This window comes from Schistocerca americana, chromosome 8, assembly GCF_021461395.2.
Source record: "Schistocerca americana isolate TAMUIC-IGC-003095 chromosome 8, iqSchAmer2.1, whole genome shotgun sequence".
Classification (NCBI taxonomy): Eukaryota; Metazoa; Arthropoda; class Insecta; order Orthoptera; family Acrididae; genus Schistocerca; species Schistocerca americana.
The window spans coordinates 512,124,079-512,145,127 of record NC_060126.1 but is presented as its reverse complement, the minus strand read 5'-3'; the positions used below and the strand labels follow the sequence as shown (position 1 = coordinate 512,145,127).

The following is a 21,049-nucleotide window of genomic DNA, read 5'->3' as shown; positions in this document are numbered from 1 at the left end:
GTAGGCTGGCAATGGCAAGGAAAGCGTTTCTGAAGAAGAGAAATTTGTTAACATCCAGTATTGATTTAAGTGTCAGGAAGTCATTTCTGAAAGTATTTGTATGGAGTGTCGCCATGTATGGAAGTGAAACATGGACAATAAATAGTTTGGACAAGAAGAGAATAGAAGCTTTTGAAATGTGGTGCTATAGAAGAATGCTGAAGATTAGATGGGTAGATCACATAACTAATGAGGAAGTATTGAATAGGATTGGGGAGAAGAGAAGTTTGTGGCACAACTTGACCAGAAGAAGGGATCGGTTGGTAGGACATATTCTGAGGCATCAAGGGATCACCAATTTAGTATTGGAGGGCAGCGTGGAGGGTAAAAATCATAGGGGGAGACCAAGAGATGAATACACTAAGCAGATTCAGAAAGATGTAGGTTGCAGTAGGTACTGGGAGATGAAAAAGCTTGCACAGGATAGAGTAGCATGGAGAGCTGCATCAAACCAGTCTCAGGACTGAAGACCACAACAACAACAAATAAAAGAAGGGAAAGGCAACTACTCACCTATATCACATCAGTGCATGGAGCACAGCAAAACTTAACATCAAGCAGCATTCACACTAGCTTTCGAGCATTAGCTCGTTTTTCAGCAACATTAGACACATGCATACATGCAACATGCAACCACATAAACCACATAGACACTCAAGCACACAATTACACCACCATGGCAAGACTAGTCACTGGCACTCAATTTTTGAAAGCAGTTGCCTGAACTGATGGAGGTGGGGACGGGATGGGGAAGTGGGAAAGAGACTTTAGACATATGACTGCACAATAAGATGAGAAAAGTGTAGAAGGTACAAAAAAAAAAAATATGTAGGAAGAGGGAGAGGGGGCAGAGAAATTAGGAGGAAGAAGGAGAGAAAGGTGAAGATGAAGAGGGAGAGAGGGAAGGGGATAGAGAAAGGAGACAGACTGAAAAAGGGGAGAGGAGTGGGGGATGGAGGGAGGGAGGGGAGAAGGGAGAAGAGAGAAGAGAGAAGGGAAAAGTCAAGGTGAATCAGTGGGAACAGGTTAGTGGAGGTTTAGACCAGTGGGACTGCAAGAATGCAGGATGTGTTAGAGAGACTATTCCTATTTGCATATTTTAGAGAAACTTGTGCTGAAAGAGAATATCCAAATGACCCCCACAGTGAAGCAACTGTTTCTGCCACTTGTGCTGTGGTGTGCAGCATATTTGGCAAGTGGGTGGTTAAGTTTGGATGCTTAAGTTTGTGGTTTGTCACAGTTTGGTGGTGGCCATTCATGCAAGTAGACAGTTGGTTACTTCTCATGGCCACATGGAATGCTGCACATTAATTTGAGCATAGCTGACATATAACATGGCTGCTTTCACGCATGACTCCGACTGCAGTAGGAGGTGGTATGTGGGTGAATGAAACAGGTCTCACACCTCTGTCGACCATGAGGGAATGACCCAAGGGGTACAGGTTTGGAACAGGGGTGGACCAGGATATTCTGAAGCTTGAGTGGGCAGCAGAACACCACTTTGGCTGATTTGCGTGGCATTTAGGGTAGTATATCCATCATCTCATGGGACAACAGGAAGTAGTAGAAGATCTGGTGGAGAATATGGTTGGTCTTTTCAAGGCCACAGTGATACTGGTGGCTGTTTAACAGGTTTACTGGTGTTATATGAACAGATGGCAAGGGAGACTTGTTTATGGATGAGTTGGATAAAATATTGCCTCTCAGTAAAGGTTTTGGTAAGGCTTTCCTACTTTCCACAGCAGATGCAGTGTCCACAGATGGTGAGGCTGTAAGGAAGAGATATTTTGATAGAATGGTTGACATTTGTCAAATTGTTGGCATTTGGTGTGCTTGATGTGGACAGATGTATTTATGGAGCCATCTGAGAGGTGGAGGTTGATGTGTAGGAAAGTGGCTCAATGACATACGAAGGACCAGGTGGAGCAGACTTGGGAGTAGGAGTTGAGGTTATAGAGGGAAGAGCTAAGGTTGTCTTTACTTGAGTCCAGATTGTGAAAATGTCATCAATGAATCTGAAGACACAAGAGGTTTTAGGCAGTGATTGGATATGAGGGTTTCCTCTAGATGACCTATAAATAAGTTGGCACAGGATGGAGTCATACAAGTACCTGTCGCAGTACCACAGATTTCTTGGTACATTGGGTCTTTGAAAGTGAAATAATTGTGGATCAGGATGTGGTTGGCTAAGAGGGTTAGGAAAGAGGTGGTGGTTTGGTATCAGGAAGACACTGGGAAAGGTAGTGTTCCATGACCACAATACCTAGGGCATGGGGGCTGTTGGTGTATAGACAAACTTAAATTGTTCCCACTGCCTCACCGTGCCTTTTACCTTCTCTCTTCTGCGTGTACCACTCCTTCTCCATCCAGATCATCCACTGCTTTCCCCCAGCACTCTTCTTCTCCCCTCTCCCCCTTTCTCTCTCTCTCTCTCTCTCTCTCTCTCTCTCTCTCTCTCTCTCTCTCTCTCTCTTTCTCTTTCCCTTTCCCCATTTGCCTCCTCCCCTCTCCTGTTCCACCACTTCTCTTCTCTCTTCTTCTTGATCTTCACCTTTCTCTCCTTTTTACCCTTCCCCCTTTTCCCCCCCTCAGTTCCTTGCTCCCTCCCTCTTCCTACATCTATTTTTGTTTTATCCTCTGTACTTTTTTCATCTTGTTTAGCAGTCATGATGAAGTCATCTGTTCAAAGACCTGCCTCTTTTTTGCTACCCTATTTTTGCATCCTTTCCTATCCCCTCCCCACCCCCATCACCTAAGACAACCACTTTTAAAAATCGAGTGTCAATGATTAGTCTTGCTGTGGGCATGTGAGTATGTTTTTGGGTGTCTGTGTGGATGCATGTATGAATGTGTGTACTGCTGCTGAAAAATGAGCTAGTGCATGAAAACTAGTGTGAATGCTGCTTTCTGTTAAGAGTTGCTGTGCCCCAAGCATTGATGTGATGTAGGTGAGTAGTTGCCTTTCCCTTATTTTATGCATTGCTCCATCCAGGAATTTCCATTATTGTTATGTAAGTGGATTTTATTTTGTGTTTTAAGCTTACTTGACACCGATGTTATAAGTTAGGACCTTTGTCTGTAAAGGGCAAATAAAAAACTGTTATTTTTGTTTCATTATTTGTTTTTGTACAATATTGCAGTTACAGATCAGAATTTAACAAAACTATATCACAAAGTATTTTGACTGAAAGAATTTCATAGTAGCCTACCACACTCAGTAATTTGAGAAGTAAACATAAAATTTTTTCTGTTAACTAAAAAAGGAAAGTTCCGTATTTCATTGTTTGTTTTTATTTGCAAGTGCATGTCTGGAGTCCCGGTGCATACCGGAACTTCACTCCACAGCAGTGAAGCAAAATGCTAGAAGTGCCAAAATAAAATGGTTCAGCCCGGTGATAAAGTGATGGGCTTCCACACTGTTCTGGCAGTTCTAGTGCCTTGCTGATGTACTGTGGTGTCAGATTTCAGTACATACCAGGACTGTAGACATGTACTTGGAAACAAACGTACAACCATTTAAATACATAAGTTTAATTTTTAGTTGCTAGTAAACACTTTGTAATTACTACTCATAATGCATTATTTTATCTACGAATTATGTATTATGTAAAATGGCTTACATAATGTGAAAATTTTACTGTTTTATTTAAGTTTGGATACTGGGCCCATCCAATCTACAGCAAAATTGGTGACTATCCTGCTGTAATGAAGGAGAGAATCATGAGAAACAGCCTGGCAGAGGGCCGGTTCAGATCTCGTCTACCAGAATTTTCTCCACAGTGGGTCAAATTTATCAGAGGTAATAATGGAAAATAATTGTTGTAGCCAAACATTTGTGCCTTTGGGGTACAGACCATGACATTCCATAACAAAAAAACACTAAACAATGTTGATTATACATAATGAGATAAAACTGTATGCCACATCAAAATTTGAAGCTACATCTCTGCCACAACCAAGTATGCCATCTGGTCATGTCTCAAAGCTTGAGCCTGTCACTGGCTTCATACTAACTAGAAGCCCTCTCAGTTTATACTGAAAGACTAGTAGTACCTTCATGAGAAAGGGCCCCGTGGGAAGTTTTACTTACCAGTCACTTCTTAGTCTGTTGCCGAATGAATTATCATACTCTTTGCAGAATATGTGTCCCATTGATTATATACATGAGAAGTGAAAGCTGCATGTTGGACAAAGATTCATACCCAAAGTCTTGCTTTTCACTGGCAGTTTGCTGCCAATTACACCTTGTCTGGCACAGTTTCAGCTCGTTACATAAAATCTGTGTAGCCTCACTATAAATAGGCAAACAAAATTCATTCTCAGCAGCAACCTAGAACCAACTCCCACTATATTTTTTTCACTGTGGTGCTATCCTCTTGGCACCATAGGGTGAGTAAAGGGGAGGAGGGTAGGAGGAGCTCACTGCACAGTTTTGAAGGGAATGGGATAGCTCGCACCAGGTTGAAGCTTTTCGACTTGCTCTATAAATCATGCCAAGACCACCTTGTTTATTATTGAAAAACACACACACACACACACACACACACACACACACACACACACACACACACACACACATTGACAAGGTGGAGAGAGAGGGAGAGAGAGATCCTGAGAGTGTTGCCTAAACAAAATTATGATTCTTACTAATTTTAATTGTTGTCAATCATGTTTGGTTGTAATAAAAATTGAAATTTTGAAATGAAAACCATTAACGAAATTTAACATTGATATTTATTAGGTGCAGTTAGCAATTTGCATCCAAACTTAGCTTAGAACTCATAATTCTGTAATTTTTCTATTAAAGTTGCATTTTCTCTGGAGTGTGCCGTAATTTAAACCTTCTGCAAAATCTAAGAGTTTGATCAGTCAATTTAATTCTCTATCACTGTAAGTCTTCAATTTATCTTACAGTGATTCAGCTTGTCAGTGGCTGTTAGTGAACAAAAGTTTTATGAGTTTACTAACATCTTTGAAATTACCCACAGTTATCCTGATTGCAACACTAGGATGTCGTATGTTGCTGCTTTGTAATTTGATTTTCACCCAGTATATACTAGTGATACTGTCCTGCTATTTTACTTGACTTGACCATTGCTAATGTAGGATTTTGTGACTGGTAGCACATACAGCTTGATAATAAATACTTTTAATATCCTCAAAGTTAACACAATGCAGTGTCACTAGGTTATAAGAGGATGCACCAAAAGGAGTATTATCATCTTACAAAAGACAGATATATCTCACTGTAACAGTCAATTGTTGTTTGTGATTTCCCAATTGATCTTCAAGTTGTGACACCTCCTCCACCTTACAACTCACTTTTCTTTTTTTTTTTTTTTTTTTTTTTTTTTTTTTTTTTTTAGGCTGGCCCTCAGTTGCATTTGTGTTGGTCGTCTCCTCAGCTAGATGAGCCTGCTTTAAGTGCATGACAGAAACTGTCTCCTTTTGCGCATTCCAGAAAATTTTAGAAGTATGTGGTCCTCTTCATATCACCATGTACAAACCAGAGTACATTGATGTTGAATGTGGGTGCACAGCACTGTCTCACACCCAAAGATGAGTAATACTGAACAGATCCCTGTGACTGAACACCAATTTGTCATAGTGAGGCTTCGGCTCAGTCAGTTACAGCACAGACACATTCTGAGGAAAGACATTCCAAAACTCAGAGATACTCACCACCAGTGGAATCTGTGTGTGTTTGTCCATAAGCAGCTCAGCAGGCAGTCTCGATGTTTTGCCAGGGGCCAACTGGGCTGCTGTGTGTCCTACATCTTCTTTCAGAGCCATCCTTAAACCCAGCAGGACCAAAGGCAAGCCATCTGTTCACTTTTAACCTCTGCATGTCAACACTGCCTTCAAAGTCTGGTGCAGCCATTTCACCATCCTGTTACTTGTGGAATGGTAACTGGTGGTGCGAATGTTCAGGCAACTGCATCATTGAAGGAACTCCTGAAACAATGGTTCTTCAAACTGCCTATCTCAGTTAGTGGTGAACAAAGACTCAAAGCATATTACAAGATTTGTCACACCATAAAGATATAGCCAATTCTGGAATGTGCACCTATGCTACTTCCAAGCTAGACTGCCCTTTTCCTGGGGGAAATGATGCTCAGGGTCCAGTCTTTCAGCCACAGCAATACTACTTGTTGTGGATTGGCAGGAGCCAACCAACGGAGTTTGGAGGAAGCCGAAAGGCACACGTTTAAGCTCACGCAGGCTGGCGTGAGGTCTGGAACAGGACAAGGTAATTAGAACTTAGAAAAAGGAGGTAACTGGTAGAATATTTAACTTTAATCCATAAATGGTGAACATCGCTCTTGTCTGTACATTCTTTACAATATCAATAGCAACTGATAATGGCGCCTTGCTAGGTCGTAGCAAATGACGTAGCTGAAGGCTATGCTAACTATCGTCTCGGCAAATGAGAACGTATTTTGTCAGTGAACCATCACTAGCAAAGTCGGCTGTACAACTGGGGTGAGTGCTAGGAAGTCTCTCTAGACCTGCCGTGTGGCGGCGCTTGGTCTGCAATCACTGATAGTGGCGACATGCGGGTCCGACTTATACTAACGGACCGCGGCCGATTTAAAGGCTACCACCTAGCAAGTGTGGTGTCTGGCGGTGACACCACACTACTCAAGTCTACAGCCTTTACGTTTGTGCAGCATCTGGGCAGAAAATCCAGGACCACATTTCTGCTTCCACTAATGTGATGCCCGTCCATCATTAACTGTGACATGAACTCTGTGTATCTGCATTGTCTAGGAGACCCATTGGAGATTGTTAATGTTGTTGTTATTGTTGTTGTTGTGGTCTTCAGTCCTGAGACTGGTTTGATGCAGCTCTCCATGCTACTCTATCCTGTGCAAGATTCTTCATTTCCCAGTACCTACTGCAACCTACATCCTTTTGAATCTGCTTAGTGTATTCATCTCTTGATCTCCCTCTACAATTTTTACCTTCCATGCTGCCCTCCAATGCTAAATTTGTGATCCCTTGATGCCTCAGAACATGTCCTACCAACCGGTCCCTTCTTCTAGTCAAGTTGTCCCACAAAATCATCTTCTCCCCAATCCTATTCAGTACCTCCCCATTAGCTATGTGATCTACCCATCTAATCTTGAGCATTCTTCTGTAGCACCACATTTTGAAAGCTTCTATTCTCTTTTTGTCTGAACTATTTATTGTCCATGTTTCACTTCCATACATGGCTACACTCCATACAAATACTTTTAGAAACGACTTCCTGACACTTAAATCCATACTCGATGTTAACAAATTTCTCTTCTTCAGAAGTGTTTTCCTTGCCATTGCCAGTCTACATTTTATATCGTCTCTACTTCGAACATCATCAGTTATTTTGCTCTCCAAATAGCAAAGCTCCTTTACTACTTTAAGAGTCTCATTTTCTAATCTAAATCCCTCAGCATTACCCAACTTAATTCGACTACATTCCATTAGCCTCGCTTTGCTTTTGTTGATGTTCATCTTATATCCTCCTTTCAAGACACTATCCATTCCGTTCAACTGCTCTTCCAAGTCCTTTGCTGTCTCTGACAGAATTACAATGTCATTGGTGAACCTCAAAGTTTTTATTTCTTCTCCATGGATTTTAATACCTACTCCGAATTTTTCTTTTGTTTCCTTTACTGAACCATGAACGATGGACCTTGCCATTGGTGGGGAGGCTTGCATGCCTCAGCGATACAGATAGCCGTACCATAGGTGCAACCACAACGGAGGGGTATCTGTTGAGAGGCCAGACAAATGTGTGGTTCCTGAAGAGGGACAGCAGCCTTTTCAGTAGTTGCAGGGGCAACAGTCTGGATGATTAACTGATCTGGCCCTGTAACACTAACCAAAATGGCCTTGCTGTTGTGGTACTGCGAACGGCTGAAAGCAAGGGGAAACTACAGCTGTAATTTTTCCCGAGGGCATGCAGCTTTACTGTATGGTTAAATGATGATGGCGTCCTCTTGGGTAAAATATTCCACAGGTAAAATAGTCCCTCATTCGGATCTCCGGGCGGGGACTACTCAGGAGGACGTATTTATCAGGAGAAAGAAAACTGGCATTCTACAGATCTGAGTGTGGAATGTCAGATCCCTTAATCGGGCAGGTAGGTTAGAAAATTTTAAAAGGGAAATGGATAGGTTAAAGTTAGATATAGTGGGAATTAGTGAAGTTTGGTGGCAGGAGGAACAAGACTTTTGGTCAGGTGAATACAGGGTTATAAATACAAAATCAAATAGGGGTAATGCAGGAGTAGGTTTAATAATGAATAAAAAAAATAGGAGTGTGGATAAGCTACTACAAACAGCATAGTGAACGCATTATTGTGGCCAAGATAGACATGAAGCCCACACCTACTACAGTAGTACAAGTTTATATACCAACTAGCTCTGCAGATGATGAAGAAATTGATGAAACGTATAATGAGATAAAAGAAATTATTCAGGTTGTGAAGGGAGACGAAAATTTAACAGTAATGGGTGACTGGAATTCGAGAGTAGGAAAAGGGAGAGAAGGAAACATAGTAGGTGAATATGGATTGGGGCTAAGAAATGGAAGAGAAAGCTGTCTGGTAGAATTTTGCACAGAGCATAACTTAATCATAGCTAACACTTGGTTCAAGAATCATAAAAGAAGGTTGTATACATGGAAGAATCCTGGAGATATAAAAAGGTATCAGATAGATTATATAATGGTAACACAGAGATTTAGGAACCAGGTTTTAAATTGTAAGACGTTTCCAGGGGCAGATGTGGACTCTGACCACAATCTGTTGGTTATGAACTGTAGATTAAATCTGAAGGAACTGTGAAAGGTGAGAATTTAAGGAAATGGGACCTGGATAAACTGACTAAACCAGAGGTTGTACAGAGTTTCAGGGAGAGCATAAGGGAACAATTGACAGGAATGGGGGAAAGAAATACAGTAGAAGAAGAATGGGTAGCTCTGAGGGATGAAGTAGTGAAGGCAGCAGAGGACCAAGTAGGTAAAAAGATGAGGGCTAGTAGAAACCTTTGGGTAACAGAAGAAATATTGAATTTAATTGATGAAAGGAGAAAATATAAAAACGCAGTAAATGAAGCAGGCAAAAAGGAATACAAACGTCTCAAAAATGAGATCGACAGTAAGTGCAAAATGGCTAAGCAGGGATGGCTAGAGGACAAATGTAAGGATGTAGAGGCTTACCTCACTAGGGGTAAGATAGATACTGCCTACAATAAAATCAAAGAGACCTTCGGAGAAAAGAGAACCTCTTGTATGAATATCAAGAGCTCAGATGGAAACCCAGTTCTAAGCAAAGAAGGGAAAGCAGAAAGGTGGAAGGAGTATATAGAGAGACTATACAAGGGTGATGTTATAGAAAGGGAAGAGGATGTAGATGAAGATGAAATGGGAGATATGATACTGCGTGAAGAATTTGATACAGCACTGAAAGACCTAAGTTGAAGAAACAAGGCCCCGGGAGTAGACAACATTCCATTAGAACTACTGACAGCCTTGGGAGAGCCAGTCCTGACAAAACTCTACCATCTGGTGAGCAAGATGTATGAGACAGGGGAAATACCCTCAGACTTCAAGAAGAATATAATAATTCCAGTCCCAAAGAGAGCAGGTGTTGACAGATGTGAAAATTACCGAACTATCAGTTTAATAAGTCACAGGTGCAAAATACTAACGTGTATTCTTTACAGATGAATGGAAAAACTAGTAGAAGCTGACCTCAGGGAAGATCAGTTTGGATTCTGTAGAAATGTTGGAACATGTGAGGCAATACTGACCTTACGCCTTATCTTAGAAGAAAGATTAAGGAAAGGCAAACCTACATTTCTAGCATTTGTAGACTTAGAAAAAGCTGTTGACAATGTTGACTGGAATACTCTCTTTCAAATTCTAAAGGTGGCAGGTGTAAAATACAGGGAACGAAAGGCTATTTACAATTTGTACAGAAACCAGATGGCAGTTATAAGAGTTGAGGGACATGAAAGGGAAGCAGTGGTTGGGAAGGGAGTGAGACAGGGTTGTAGTCTCTCTCTGACGTTATTCGATCTGTATATTGAGCAAGCAGTAAAGATTGTTAATAGTGCTGTTAAAGGAGCACAGTCAGTGTAGATGGAGAAATGTTTCCCTTCAAGTGAGTGTCTAAAATGCCAGATAGCGGCATATATGGTGTACAACTCTCTGTCAGTGGTGCGCCAATTCTTCTGAGCATTGGTGAGAAGCTGAGGAGAGAAAGAAGAATGCTAAAGGTTGTCACACACTTTCTGGGAACTGTTGTAGGATTTCCCCACAGCCACCTGACTAGCATCTACCATGAGTGTCATAGGCATGTTATGGTGTGGATATGCAAACAGTACAGCTACCACTGCATAGTCTGTGACTCTATTGAAAAAGGTCAGTTGCTCTGTTTGCCACTTTTATCTTCCATGTTCTGGCGATATGTTTTCCTTTTTAGCAGTGCAGTCAGTGGTGGGTTGCTTCCATACATTCCAACAAGAGTGTGATACCTGCTGATGAATTTCAGAGTCCAGTAACATGATGCTGCTCTTACCAAATGCACATTTATCTCAGCTGATTACCACCCCATATTCCTGTAAATGCCAAAAAACTTGACGCAGATGGATCTAGTATTGAGTAAAATCAGGATGTCATCCGCATAACAAAAGAGGAATTCGAAGCCCTGAACACTTGATGGATGATGCACTGCCAAGTTTGCATGGCATTCTTCAACCCTTATGCAATATAATGGTACCCAAATAATCCAAATTGCATGGTGAGGGCCATCTTTTCAACATCAGTTGGTGCCACAAAAATTTATGGATAAGCTTAGGTGCTGGCCATCAGGGTATGGTCACTACCAGAAGACCTAATGAAGTGCAAGTGAAGTGCAGTGTGTTGTGTCTGGCCGTGCTCTTTGCATCTGTCATTGATGTTATTCCAGGAAACTCATCCAAAATATACTTCAGATCTCCTGCATACTCTGCAGCTGTGACCGCTGCAACAGTCTCTGCAGTGTTCCTCTGTTGAAGTCCATGGCCAGTTTGAAATGGTGTAAAGAATCCATTCCCAAAATGGTGTCACTGACATCCCCCTACCAAGAAATTCCTCTCAAATTGTTTGTTTAAGCAAACGGCTAATGTCATGATATTCTTGCTGTATGCTGTGATGTCTGAATTGTTTGCTGCTGTGAGATGTAGTGGAGCCAACAGACTGATCGGTTCCAAATGACTTATCAGTGGCACACCTAGGTCTGAACCTGTGTCCGCCTAAAACTTTGTTCTTGAATACATGTCCACGATAAGGACAAGATACACCCAGTGCACTCATGAAACCAATTCTTTGTGGATTTTAAACAGGCACATTAGGCCTAATGGTTGTATCACCAAAATAAAATCATAGCTCCTCAAAGATGAGGTTCTTGCAGCCAGATGCGAAAGTAATGCAATGAAGCTGTACATTGATTGATTGTGCTCTGTGTACAGGTTCAAATTTATGATTCTGTGCACCCATATTTTGCTATCTGAAAAAAAACTGTTGTCTTGCTGTTCTGTGCACTAGGGCCAAGAAAACTGAGACCTCCCAGAATTAGACCAATTCACCTGTTCAGCGCTATGTGCAGGAAAATGACACAGTGGTTTCTCCACTTAAATCATCTTGTGCTTTGTGCCTGAAAGCACACTGTGTAATTTTTCAGTTATGGATGTCATCAGAATACTCAGCACAGTAGTCACAGCAGGTGAAGGGGGGAGGGGTGACTGAAAAATGCAGCACCATGGTGTGTAGCGCCCTTTAAAGTCCATCAAGGGAGTTTGGGTATTTGTAGAGGGGTCGTGCACTTGCATGCCCTGTCTCCTAAACATTGGTGAAACCAAAACCAATAATCCTTATGCTTATTTGTCCTGAATTTATACTGCTTGATTGGGGCTTGACACCTTCTGCTAGTTTTTGTGTCCTCCAAACATTACCTATTCTGTGGTGGCACAACTTATGTGCTGACTGCCTGAAAGATCCCTGCCAGCTTGCTCTGTGGAATTTGTCAGAACATCCAGTCGAATGTCTGGTATGGGCCAGAACATATAACTGCCTCTGAAACACTTGATTCAGGCCCATCAGCCACATCAGTTCTAGCACAGTGCTGCAAACATTGAATTGTAGACTAGCAGAAATTACCTCTGCTTTTCTGTCAACACTTAGAGGCAATTCTGTGTCCCTGGCTAGTATCATTCTCTTGATATCAGGAAGCCTTTATAACCAAAGCATTCTCACTGATCTCTCATGCAACAGATCCGAACCTGCCATTGAATGAAGTTCTAGCAAGGGTTGTTTGGTTGGCTCACTTCCCTCATCTGATTTCTGTAACATAATAACCTCTGTAATCCAAACTATGGAGTAGGTGTGGACTGTTTTATTAGGTAAGCAAATTTTCAATGCATATAAGTAAATTCTCCTTTACCTGTACGGTCTGCAAGTCTTTTAAATGTTCAATGACATAGTGAACTTGAGCTGTGTCATTGTAAATACCATATTGTAAAAACAAAGATGATTTGACTTACCAAATGAAAGTGCTGGCAGGTCGACAGACACACAAACAACCACAAACATACACACAAAATTCAAGCTTTCGCAACAAACTGTTGTCTCATCAGGAAAGAGGGAAGGAGAGGGAAAGACGAAAGGAAGTGGGTTTTAAGGGAGAGGGTAAGGAGTCATTCCAATCCCGGGAGCGGAAAGACTTACCTTAGGGGGAAAAAAGGATGGGTATACACTCGCACACACACACACACACACACACACACACACACACACACACATATCCATCCACACATATACAGACACAAGCAGACATATTTAAAGACAAAGAGTTTGGGCAGAGATGTCAGTTGAGGCAGAAGTGCAGAGGCAAAGATGTTGTTGAATGACAGGTGAGGTATGAGTGGCGGCAACTTGAAATTAGCAGAGATTGAGGCCTGGTGGATAATGGGAAGAGAGGATATATTGAAGAGCAAGTTCCCATCTCCGGAGTTTGGTTAGGTTTGTGTTAGTGGGAAGTATCCAGATAACCCGGATGGTGTAACACTGTGCCAAGATGTGCTGGCCGTGCACCAAGGCATGTTTAGCCACAGGGTGATCCTCATTACCAACAAACACTGTCTGCCTGTGTCCATTCATGCGAATGGACAGTTTGTTACTGGTCATTCCCACATAGAATGCGTCACAGTGTAGGCAGGTCAGTTGGTAGATCACGTGGGTGCTTTCACACGTAGCTCTGCCTTTGATCGTGTACACCTTCCGGGTTACAGGACTGGAGTAGGTGGTGGTGGGAGGGTGCATGGGACAGGTTTTACACTGGGGGCGGTTACAAGGGTAGGAGCCAGAGGGTAGGGAGGGTGGTTTGGGGATTTCATAGGGATGAACTAAGAGGTTACGAAGGTTAGATGGACGGCGGAAAGACACTCTTGGTGGAGTGGGGAGGATTTCATGAAGGATGGATCTCATTTCAGGGCAGGATTTGAGGAAGTCGTATCCCTCCTGGAGAGCCACATTCAGAATCTGATCCAGTCCCGGAAAGTATCCTGTCACAAGTGGGGCACTTTTGTGGTTCTTCTATGGGAGGTTCTGGGTTTGAGAGGATGAGGAAGTGGCTCTGGTTATTTGCTTCTGTACCAGGTCGGGAGGGTAGTTGCGGGATGCGAAAGCTGTTGTCAGGTTGTTGGTGTAATGCTTCAGGGATTCCGGACTGGAGCAGATTCGTTTGCCACCAAGACCTAGGCTGTAGGGAAGGGACCGTTTGATGTGGAATGGGTGGCAGCTGTCGTAATGGAGGTACTGTTGCTTGTTGGTGGGTTTGATGTGGACGGACGTGTGAAGCTGGCCATTGGACAGGTGGAGGTCAACATCAAGGAAAGTGGCATGGGATTTGGAGTACGACCAGGTGAATCTGATGGAACCAAAGGAGTTGAGGTTGGAGAGGAAATTCTGGAGTTCTTCTTCACTGTGAGTCCAGATCATGAAGACGTCATCAATAAATCTGTACCAAACTTTGGGTTGGCAGGCCTGGGTAACCAAGAAGGCTTCCTCTAAGCGACCCGTGAATAGGTTGGCGTACGAAGGGGCCATCCTGGTACCCATGGCTGTTCCCCTTAATTGTTGGTATGTCTGGCCTTCAAAAGTGAAGTTGTGGGTCAGGATGAAGCTGGCTAAGGTAATGAAGAAAGAGGTTTTAGGTAGGGTGGCAGGTGAACGGCGTGAAAGGAAGTGCTCCATCGCAGCGAGGCCCTGGACGTGCAGGATATTTGTGTATAAGGAAGTGGCATCAATGGTTACAAGGATGGTTTCTGGAGGTAATGGATTGGGTAAGGATTCTAGGCGTTCGAGAAAGTGGTTGGTGTCTTTGATGAAGGATGGGAGACTGCACGTATTGGGTTGAAGGTGTTGATCTACGTAGGCAGAGATACGTTCTGTGGGGGCTTGGTAACCAGCTACAATGGGGTGGCCGGGATGATTGGGTTTGTGAATTTTAGGAAGAAGGCAGAAGGTAGGGGTGCGGGGTGTCGGTGGGGTCAGGAAGTTGGTGGAGTCAGGTGAAAGGTTTTGTAGGGGGCCTAAGGTTCTGAGGATTCCTTGAAGCTCTGCCTGGACATCAGGAATGGGATTACCTTGGCAAACTGTGTATGTGGTGTTGTCTGAAAGCTGACGCAGTCCCTCAGCCACATACTCCGACGATCAAGTACCACGGTTGTGGAACCCTTGTCCGCCGGAAGAATGATGATGGACCGGTCAGCCTTCATATCACGGATAGCCTGGGCTTCAGCAGCGGTGATGTTGCGAGTAGGATTAAGGTTTTTTAAGAAGGACTGAGAGGCAAGGCTGGAAGTCAGAAATTCCTGGAAGGTTTGGAGAGGGTGATTTTGAGGAAGAGGAGGTGGGTCCCGCTGTGACGGAGGACGGAACTGTTCCAGGCAGGGTTCAATTTGGATAGTGTCTTGGGGAGTTGGATCATTAGGGGTAGGATTAGGATCATTTTTCTTCGTGGCAAAGTGATACTTCCAGCAGAGAGTCCGAGTGTAGGACAGCAAATCTTTGACAAGGGCTGTTTGGTTGAATCTGGGAGTGGGGCTGAAGGTGAGGCCTTTGGATAGGACAGAGGTTTCGGATTGGAGAGCGGTTTGGAGGAAAGGTTAACTACTGAATTAGGGGGTTGTGGTGCCAGATTGTGTTGCTTGGAATTTTGAGGTTTTGGAGGGAGTGGAGCTGGAAGTGGGAGACTGAGCAGATGGGAGAGACTGGGTTTGTGTGCAATGAGAGGTGGTTGAGGTTTGCTGGAAAGGTTGTGAAGGGTGAGTGAGTTGCCTTTCCGGAGGTGAGAAACCAGGAGATTGGATAGTTTTTTGAGATGAAGGGTGGCATGCTGATCTAATTTGCGGTTGGCCTGTAGGAGGATGCTCTGAATAGCCGGTGTGGATGTGGGAGAGGAAAGATTGAGGACTTTTATTAAGGATAGGAGTTGACGGGTGTGTTCATTGGCTGAGTTGATGTGTAGGTGAAGGATTAGGTGGGTGAGGGCAATGGATTGTTCAGTTTGGAACTGGTATAGGGACTGATGGAAAGAAGGGTTGCAGCCAGAGATGGGAACTTTAAGTGTGAGGCCTTTGGGGGTTATGCCAAATGTCAGACAAGCCCGAGAATATAAAATATGCGAGCGTAATCTGGCTAGGGTGAAGGCATGTTTGCGGAGGGAATGTAAATAAAACTTATTGGGGTCGTTGTGGGGGTGTTGTGAGGGTGACATGGTATTAGAAGGTGGAAAGTGTAACATGAGGTTGAAATGAAAATGAAAGATAAAAATATATGGGGAGAGATAAGGGTGAACTAGAAAGTAACTGGAGATCTGGTATCAACTTAACCAACAGTTTTTCGCCTTTTTTCATACCCTGCCTGGAACAGTTCCGTCCTCCGTCACAGCGGGACCCACCTCCTCTTTCTCAAAATCACCCTCTCCAAACTTTCCAGGAATTTCTGACTTCCAGTCTTGCCTCTCAGTCCTTCTTAAAAAACCTTAATCCTACTCCCAACATCACCACTGCTGTAGCCCAGGCTATCCGTGATCTGAAGGCTGACCGGTCCATCATCATTCTTCTGGCGGACAAGGGTTCCACGACCGTGGTACTTGATCGTCGGGAGTATGTGGCTGAGGGACTGCGTCAGCTTTCAGACAACACCACATACACAGTTTGCCAAGGTAATCCCATTCCTGATGTCCAGGCAGAGCTTCAAGGAATCCTCAGAACCTTAGGCCCCCTACAAAACCTTTCACCTGACTCCATCAACCTCCTGACCCCACCGACACTCCGCACCCCTACCTTCTACCTTCTTCCTAAAATTCACAAACCCAATCATCCCGGCCACCCCATTGTAGCTGGTTACCAAGCCCCCACAGAATGTATCTCTGCCTACGTAGATCAACACCTTCAACCCATTACGTGCAGTCTCCCATCCTTCATCAAAGACACCAACCACTTTCTCGAACGCCTGGAATCCTTACCCAATCCGTTACCCCCAGAAACCATCCTTGTAACCATTGATGCCACTTCCTTATACACAAATATCCTGCACGTCCAGGGCCTCGCTGCGATGGAGCACTTCCTTTCACGCCGATCACCTGCCACCCTACCTAAAACCTCTTTCCTCATTACCTTAGCCAGCTTCATCCTGACCCACAACTTCTTCACTTTTGAAGGCCAGACATATCAACAATTAAAGGGAACAGCCATGGGTACCACGATGGCCCCTTCGTACGCTAACCTATTCATGGGTCGCTTAGAGGAAGCCTTCTTGGTTACCCAGGCCTGCCAACCCAAAGTTTGGTACAGATTTATTGATGACATCTTCATGATCTGGACTCACAGTGAAGAAGAACTCCAGAATTTCCTCTCCAACCTCAACTCCTTTGGTTCCATCAGATTCACCTGGTCGTACTCCAAATCCCATGCCACTTTCCTTGATGTTGACCTCCACCTGTCCAATGGCCAGCTCCACATGTCCGCCCACATCAAACCCACCAACAAGCAACAGTACCTCCATTACGACAGCTGCCACCCATTCCACATCAAACAGTCCCTTCCCTACATCCTAGGTCTTCGTGGCAAACAAATCTGCTCCAGTCCGGAATCCCTGAAGCATTACACCAACAACCTGACAACAGCTTTCGCATCCCGCAACTACCCTCCCGACCTGGTACAGAAGCAAATAACCAGAGCCACTTCCTCATCCTCTCAAACCCAGAACCTCCCACAGAAGAACCACAAAAGTGCCCCACTTGTGACAGGATACTTTCCGGGACTGGATCAGATTCTGAATGTGGCTCTCCAGGAGGGATACGACTTCCTCAAATCCTGCCCTGAAATGAGATCCATCCTTCATGAAATCCTCCCCACTCCACCAAGAGTGTCTTTCCGGCGTCCACCTAACCTTCGTAACCTCTTAGTTCATCCCTATGAAATCCCCAAACCACCTTCCCTACCCTCTGGCTCCTACCCTTGTAACCGCCCCCAGTGTAAAACCTGTCCCATGCACCCTCCCACCACCACCTACTCCAGTCCTGTAACCCGGAAGGTGTACACGATCAAAGGCAGAGCTACGTGTGAAAGCACCCACGTGATATACCAACTGACCTGCCTACACTGTGACGCATTCTATGTGGGAATGACCAGCAACAAACTGTCCATTCGTATGAATGGACACAGGCAGACAGTGTTTGTTGGTAATGAGGATCACCCTGTGGCCAAACATGCCTTGGTGCACGGCCAGCACATCTTGGCACAGTGTTACACCGTCCGGGTTATCTGGATACTTCCCACTAACACCAACCTATCCGAACTCCGGAGATGGGAACTTGCTCTTCAATATATCCTCTCTTCCCGTTATCCACCAGGCCTCAATCTCCGCTAATTTCAAGTTGCCGCCACTCATACCTCACCTGTCATTCAACAACATCTTTGCCTCTGCACTTCTGCCTCGAGTGACATCTCTGCCCAAAGTCTTTGTCTTTAAATATGTCTGCTTGTGTCTGTATATGTGTGGATGGATATGTGTGTGTGTGTGTGCGAGTGTATACCCGTCCTTTTTTCCCCCTAAGGTAAGTCTTTCCGCTCCCGGGATTGGAATGACTCCTTACCCTCTCCCTTAAAACCCACTTCCTTTCGTCTTTCCCTCTCCTACCCTCTTTCCTGAAGAGGCAACAGTTTGTTGCGAAAGCTTGAATTTTGTGTGTATGTTTGTGGTTGTTTGTGTGTCTGTCGACCTGCCAGCACTTTCATTTGGTAAGTCAAATCATCTTTGTTTTTAGATATTTATTTCCTACGTGGAATGTTTCCCTCTATTATAACCATATCATTAATTTGAACCCAACAATTACGTTCGTTATTGTCGCTGTTACATTTCGAAATCTTTCCTGTCGTCTTATTTTCTCTTTATTTTCTCTTTCTGTTTTCACCAGTAGTCTCACTTTGTATTCACCTTCCACTTTTTACCGCAATACAATTTTATCCTGCCTATATATACTCAATAATACGTTACCCACTTCCAAACCAAAACCAAATAGTTTTTATTTTCCGCTTTCAACACTACCGCTGCTATGAAATCCACCGTTTCTAGTTCAATAACAGCTGCTTTCACGTATTAAACAACCATTTCGGCTAGTTCTAATAACTTTGACTTCATTTCCACTTCCGTTTTTCGCACATCACTGATCATTTTTAGCCGCTCCCCACAGGTTTTAACGTCATTATTCACATTTGTTAGCCCCATTTTCGTAATCTTTCACCACAACACCACTCCTTTTAATACATTTACACATGTTTTCGAAATTTTCCCGAATTTCTCCGTCCTTTAACGTGTTTTAGCGGCAACACAACCACCTAACCTTCATGCACATCGCTGTCTACCAACCCAAGTTCACCACAGGATCAACTTAACCAACAGTTTTTCGCCTTTTTCCATACCAGATCTCCAGTTACTTTCTAGTTCACCCTTATCTCTCCCCATATATTTTTATCTTTCATTTTCATTTCAACCTCATGTTACACTTTCCACCTTCTAATACCATGTGACCCTCACAACACCCCCACAACGACCCCATTAAGTTTTATTTACATCCCCTCCGCAAACATACCTTCACCCTAGCCAGATTACGCTCTCATATTTTATTTTCTCAGGTTTGTCTGACATTTGGCATAACCCCCAAAGGCCTCACACTTAAAGTTCCCATCTCTGGCTGCAACCCTTCTTTCCATCAGTCCCTATACCAGTTCCAAACTGAACAATCCATTGCCCTCACCCACCTAATCCTTCACCTACACATCAACTCAGCCAATGAACACACCCGTCAACTCCTATCCTTAATAAAAGTCCTCAATCTTTCCTCTCCCACATCCACACCGGCTATTCAGAGCATCCTCCTACAGGCCAACCGCAAATTAGATCAGCATGCCACCCTTCACCTCAAAAAACTATCCAACCTCCTGGTTTCCCACCTCCGGAAAGGCAACTCACTCACCCCTCACAACCTTTCCAGCAAACCTCAACCACCTCTCATTGCACACAAACCCAGTCTCTCCCATCTGCTCAGTCTCCCACTTCCAGCTCCACTCCCTCCAAAACCTCAAAATGCCAAGCAACACAATCTGGCACCACAACCCCCTAATTCAGTAGTTAACCTTTCCTCCAAACCTCTCTCCCAATTCGAAACCTCTGTCCTATCCAAAGGCCTCACCTTCAGCCCCACTCCCAGATTCAACCAAACAGCCCTCGTCAAAGGTTTACTGTCCTACACTCGGACTCTCTGCTGGAAGTATCACTTTGCCACGAAGAAAAATGATCCTAATCCTACCCCTAATGATCCAACTCCCCAAGACACTATCCAAATTGAACCCTGCCTGGAACAGTTCCATCTCCGTCACAGCGGGACCCACCTCCTCTTCCTCAAAATCACCCTCTCCAAACCTTCCAGGGATTTCTGACTTCCAGTCTTGCCTCTCAGTCCTTCTTAAAAAACCTTAATCCTTCTCCCAACATCACCACTGCTGAAGCCCAGGCTATCCGTGATCTGAAGGCTGACCGGTCCATCATCATTCTTCTGGCGGACAAGGGTTCCACGACCGTGGTACTTGATCGTCGGGAGTATGTGGCTGAGGGACTGCGTCAGCTTTCAGACAACACCACATACAAAGTTTGCCAAGGTAATCCCATTCCTGATGTCCAGGCGGAGCTTCAAGGAATCCTCAGAACCTTAGGCCCCCTACAAAACCTTTCACCTGACTCCATCGACCTCCTGACCCCACCGACACCCCGCACCCCTACCTTCTTCCTAAAATTCACAAACCCAATCATCCCGGCCGCCCCATTGTAGCTGGTTACCAAGCCCCCACAGAACGTATCTCTGCCTATGTAGATCAACACCTTCAACCCATTACGTGCAGTCTCCCATCCTTCATCAAAGACACCAACCACTTTCTCGAACGCCTGGAATCCTTACCCAATCCGTTACCCCCAGAAACCATCCTTGTAACCATTGATGCCACTTCCTTATACACAAATATCCCGCACGTCCAGGGCCTCGCTGCGATGGAGCACTTCCTTTCACGCCGTTCACCTGCCACCCTACCTAAAACCTCTTTCTTCATTACCTTAGCCAACTTCATCCTGACCCACAACTTCACTTTTGAAGGCCAGACATACCAACAATTAAAGGGAACAGCCATGGGTACCAGGATGGCCCCTTCGTACGCCAACCTATTCATGGGTTGCTTAGAGGAAGCCTTCTTGGTAACCCATACCTGCCAACCCAAAGTTTGGTACAGATTTATTGATGACATCTTCATGATCTGGACTCACAGTGAAGAAGAACTCCAGAATTTCCTCTCCAACCTCAACTCCTTTGGTTCCATCAGATTCACCTGGTCGTACTCCAAATCCCATGCCACTTTCCCTGATGTTG

The 21,049-nt window shown here is 44.2% G+C and overlaps 1 protein-coding gene across 2 annotated transcripts in view; it reads left to right on the top strand.

Moving 5' to 3' along the window:
* The window catches only part of LOC124544843 (myrosinase 1-like), a 523,720-nt gene that overhangs the window by 470,046 nt on the left and 32,625 nt on the right, over positions 1-21,049 (top strand). For both annotated transcript variants that reach the window (XM_047123549.1, XM_047123550.1), the window contains exon 8: positions 3,691-3,838. In XM_047123549.1, coding sequence (XP_046979505.1) covers positions 3,691-3,838 — 148 coding nt within the window. The remainder of the gene's footprint in view (positions 1-3,690; positions 3,839-21,049) is intronic.